Here is a 3939-nt window from a genome sequence, read left to right on the forward strand (position 1 = left end):
AATGGCTGCCACGTGCGCGTGTCCGTTAATTCTGTGAGACCGTAGAGTGTCCCATTTGTCATTTTAGGCCTCAGAAGAGTGCTCGCGAGCGCCCCCTTTGCGGTTGATATGCGCACTCGATGCACACTTTTGCCGAGCCCGCACTGATGCACTTCTTCCCGACAGTCAAAGCGGCATTACATCACGAAAGTGCAGACTCGTAGAAAGACCACGAGTGCTTAGGGTGCCATTTGGGACAGGGCCAAACTCGTGTTTATGGCAAGAGGCGTGACATTTCCAAAACATGGTGGAAGCGGTTGATCAATCACAACACACTGGTCCAGCTGACCAATTAGAGCACATTGTGCATTTCGGAAGGAGGGGTTTCATAGAAACAGGATCTAAACAGGGGATATCCTGTACAATGATGTAACTCGCTGCTTAACCACCGTAGTACGATGCATAGTTGTAGAAAGTCACAACTTTCCCCAAAAAATGGTCACACTTCTGTCGTTTTAACATTATAGTTAATTTACATAACCAATAGAAAGCCGTTAATTTTTTTATGTTTCTATATTAACGATAATATGCAGTATTTGGCATACTTCCATATACATAATGTTCATTCTGTCAGCTTTCTCCACGTAATGTAGTAATGAACTTAGGACTACTTCACTGTTTTGTTCCCTGTTGATTTTTAAACATGACTTATGTAAGTCCACGTCACACTAACAAGAAACTATGCTTCTAACCACAGCTCGAGAGAAGGGACGAAGACTGAGGCCTTGTCCACACAGAGACACATTTAGCTGTATACGTAAAAATTTTGTATCATATCGCCGTTTCATCCAGACGGATCCGGTGGTTTGGGAGCCTGAAACCGCTATTTTTTTAAAACCGGGTTCCAGAGTGAATAAATCTGAAAACGACACACTTGTGTCAACGGTCGGGGCAGACTTTAGCATATCGTTAACTGCTGCCTGCGAAGCAGTGTAGTCTTTAAGAGGAGACAGGTTATCTGTTATATTTTTCTGGTGATATGAAAAATCGGATACATTTAGCAAGTGAATTATGTATATGATGTTATGTATATTACGATGTCATGATGAACTATATGCTTTTCTCCACTTACGTTCTATGATGTTCAAAGCGTTTCTAAGGATGCAGATTTTTAGAAGGGCGCTGTCTGACTCATCGTGTAGCGTTTACTACAGTAAAGTTGACCGAGTGGATCAGGTAGTCTGAGCTTGTTTGATTGAGTGGAGGCGGGACTAATTCGCATATTCATGAATCTGCATATACTAAATAAAGCAAGTATTACATTCAAGCTAGTTTAAGGAATGAAGACATTATTTCATAGGTAAAAACTAAATATGTAATTTTGGTGACCAAAGATGAGTTTCAAGGGATAAAATGACTGACTACAGGGGGACTTTAAAGACTAAGCATTTTATGTACTGATTCTATTCATATTTAGTCTCTTCCCTCAATGCAAGGCAGTGTGAATACAGCTTTAGCCCTGCTGGTCATTATCAAAAATCATTGTTCTTCATATCTCCCTTTCAAATCATTTTTTCAAGCAACATTTTAAATCACAAATATTTCATTACAGTGCAATTGACTTCTACAGCTCAGAGTAGTTTAGTTCTTTTTTTCCTTCTTTTTTTTGTCACAACGCCCTTGCATCTTTATGATTATTCACTTAATTTGGGGAATTCGCTATTGTTCTGTTCCTAGACCACTTTAACTGGAGGGCCAGTTGTGATTTTATGAGGGCAATAATATTAAATAGTATTAAATGTTGTATGTACAAGTATAAAGTGAGAGAGTTAACTTTGTTGAAACATTTATACATGTTGCTAGTACATTTATTACATAAATTAATTATTCTATCATATTACAAGTTTGTTATTAATAGCAATACTTATATTAGATATCACAAATTATTTGGTGATATAAGATTCAGGATTTAAAAGGGCCATTTGTTTTTAATTAACAATTTTTAAATACAAATTACCAAGTAATATTGTGATATTTTTGGGGGGATTTAGTGATAACATTCTCTGCTGTCAATGAAAATGTGGGGAAAGGGCCAAAGGGCCAACATGTGATAATAGGAAATGATTAGGAGGCAATATGAGTCAAAAGGCCTCAGTTGATCTTTAGGGAATGAAAACACACCGAATGTCTTATTTTATGTATTGCATGATTTAAACACAAACGCAGGTTTGATGCTTAAGAAGCATTAAATTCCTTACATTATTCAAGAACAAATGATTATGAAAGAAAGGCAGTAGGAAATTTGCATCATTAAAGCAAAAAAGCATTCATCAAAACACAATAGAAATAGAAACATGGTTAACAGTGACTAAATAAGTGCATGCATGTTCTGTATATTAAATTAAGGTATCACAGTTCATTATAATGATTTATAATGACTATTTTAATGATAATGATTATAATGTGGTTCAAAGACATTTTATAATAAATGGAAACTTCACATGCACTGAAAAGGACATGTTAATGAAAAAAATGATATGCCCTTTAGCACAATTTATATAGTTTTTTGTATAAAAGTTTGGATTTTTCTCTGAACCAGCCGTAAAAGAAAGCATAAATCAACGGGTTAAATACTGCATTCAAATAAGCCACCCACATTAGGACCTCATATAAAAGTGCTGGTATTGTGTGGTTAACCACAGGATCTATGATGTTACACATGAAATAAGGTGTCCAGCAAGACATAAAAACTCCAATGACAATAGCAAGTGTCTTAGTGGCTTTCAGATCCTTTTTACTAACTGATGAGCTTGAAGGGTAGTTATTTATAACACGAACATGTTTCTGTGCTATAACAAAAATCCTGCTATAAATGCTGACAATTATAAACATGGGGAGGAAGTAAAACACAATTGAATATGTCACTCCGATTTCTCTTCCATGCAATGCTAAACACCCTCCCTTACAAGCAACATGCAGCTCCTCGGTTCTTTTTACCTCGATTTTCAGCTCTGAGAATATGATGCCAAAGCCAATAAAGGCAGAGAAGCACCAGCTGAACAGGATCATGGCTATGCTCACACGCGTGGTAATTCTGCGGTGATATTGCAGTGGTTGGCAAACTGCATAATAACGGTCAATTGAAATGAACGTGAGGTGCAAAACAGATGCGTTACACAACGTAAAATCAGTGCCGGAGTGAAACTTGCAGAAGAAGTCTCCAAAATACCAGCATGTCTCCAAAGAGCGCACCATACTGGGGGGCATGACAAAGCTGCCCAGGAGCAGGTCGGCTACGGCCATTGAGACGATCAGGTAGTTGGTGGGTGTGTGGAGCTGCTGGAAAAAGGAGATGGTGCAGATGACCCACAGGTTGCCGAACACAATCACAATGATGGTTATAGCAAAGAGAAAGTAGAGGGGAGCACGAATGACAGGAGAATAGACAGTCTTTACACACGAGTCGTTCAGTCGTTCGAAACAGAGGCCGAAAGACTCTGCTGTCCACAATTGACTCAGAGTCATTGTACAGGCACTTGAATACCTATGAAAAAAACAAGTTGATATTAGGCCTCATTTTTGGTGTAAATGGAAAATGTTAAATTTAAAATATTGTATAAAGACCCAGTGAGGAAATTAATTAAATTAGTAATGAATTAAAAAATTTATATAGTTTAATTACACAAAAGTTAAATTACATACTTAAAATATAAAAATAGTTTGCTGAATTGTAATTTCTGTAAATTCGATATGTGAGTGTCTTGTCTGTGTGTGTTTTTTTTCTTCTTTGTAATCTTACCACAGAAAGACTTCCTGCGTCCTGAGCAGATGATGGAACGTCTGTATTTTCTTGCCTTTTGAATACTTTCACACAGAGAGTGTGTTTCTCTGAACCAATAAAAAAGGGCTTTGTCTTGTCATGTGATAATAAGGAATCCCTAATTGGCTTTCGGGTCTCAA

The 3939-nt window shown here is 37.2% G+C and overlaps 1 protein-coding gene across 1 annotated transcript; it reads right to left on the reverse strand.

Annotated features, from left to right (window-relative positions):
* Positions 1 to 2523: 2523 nt before the first annotated feature.
* On the reverse strand, positions 2524 to 3504 carry taar11 (trace amine-associated receptor 11; the record flags this gene model as incomplete). The annotated part of the gene is made up of 1 exon (XM_082147686.1): positions 2524 to 3504. The coding sequence occupies one exon, from the start codon at positions 3502 to 3504 to the stop codon at positions 2524 to 2526; it is 981 nt and encodes a 326-aa protein (XP_082003812.1).
* Positions 3505 to 3939: the final 435 nt, after the last annotated feature.

Source organism: Leuciscus leuciscus (assembly GCF_965113295.1).
Source record: "Leuciscus leuciscus genome assembly, chromosome: 19".
Taxonomy (NCBI): domain Eukaryota; kingdom Metazoa; phylum Chordata; class Actinopteri; order Cypriniformes; family Leuciscidae; genus Leuciscus; species Leuciscus leuciscus.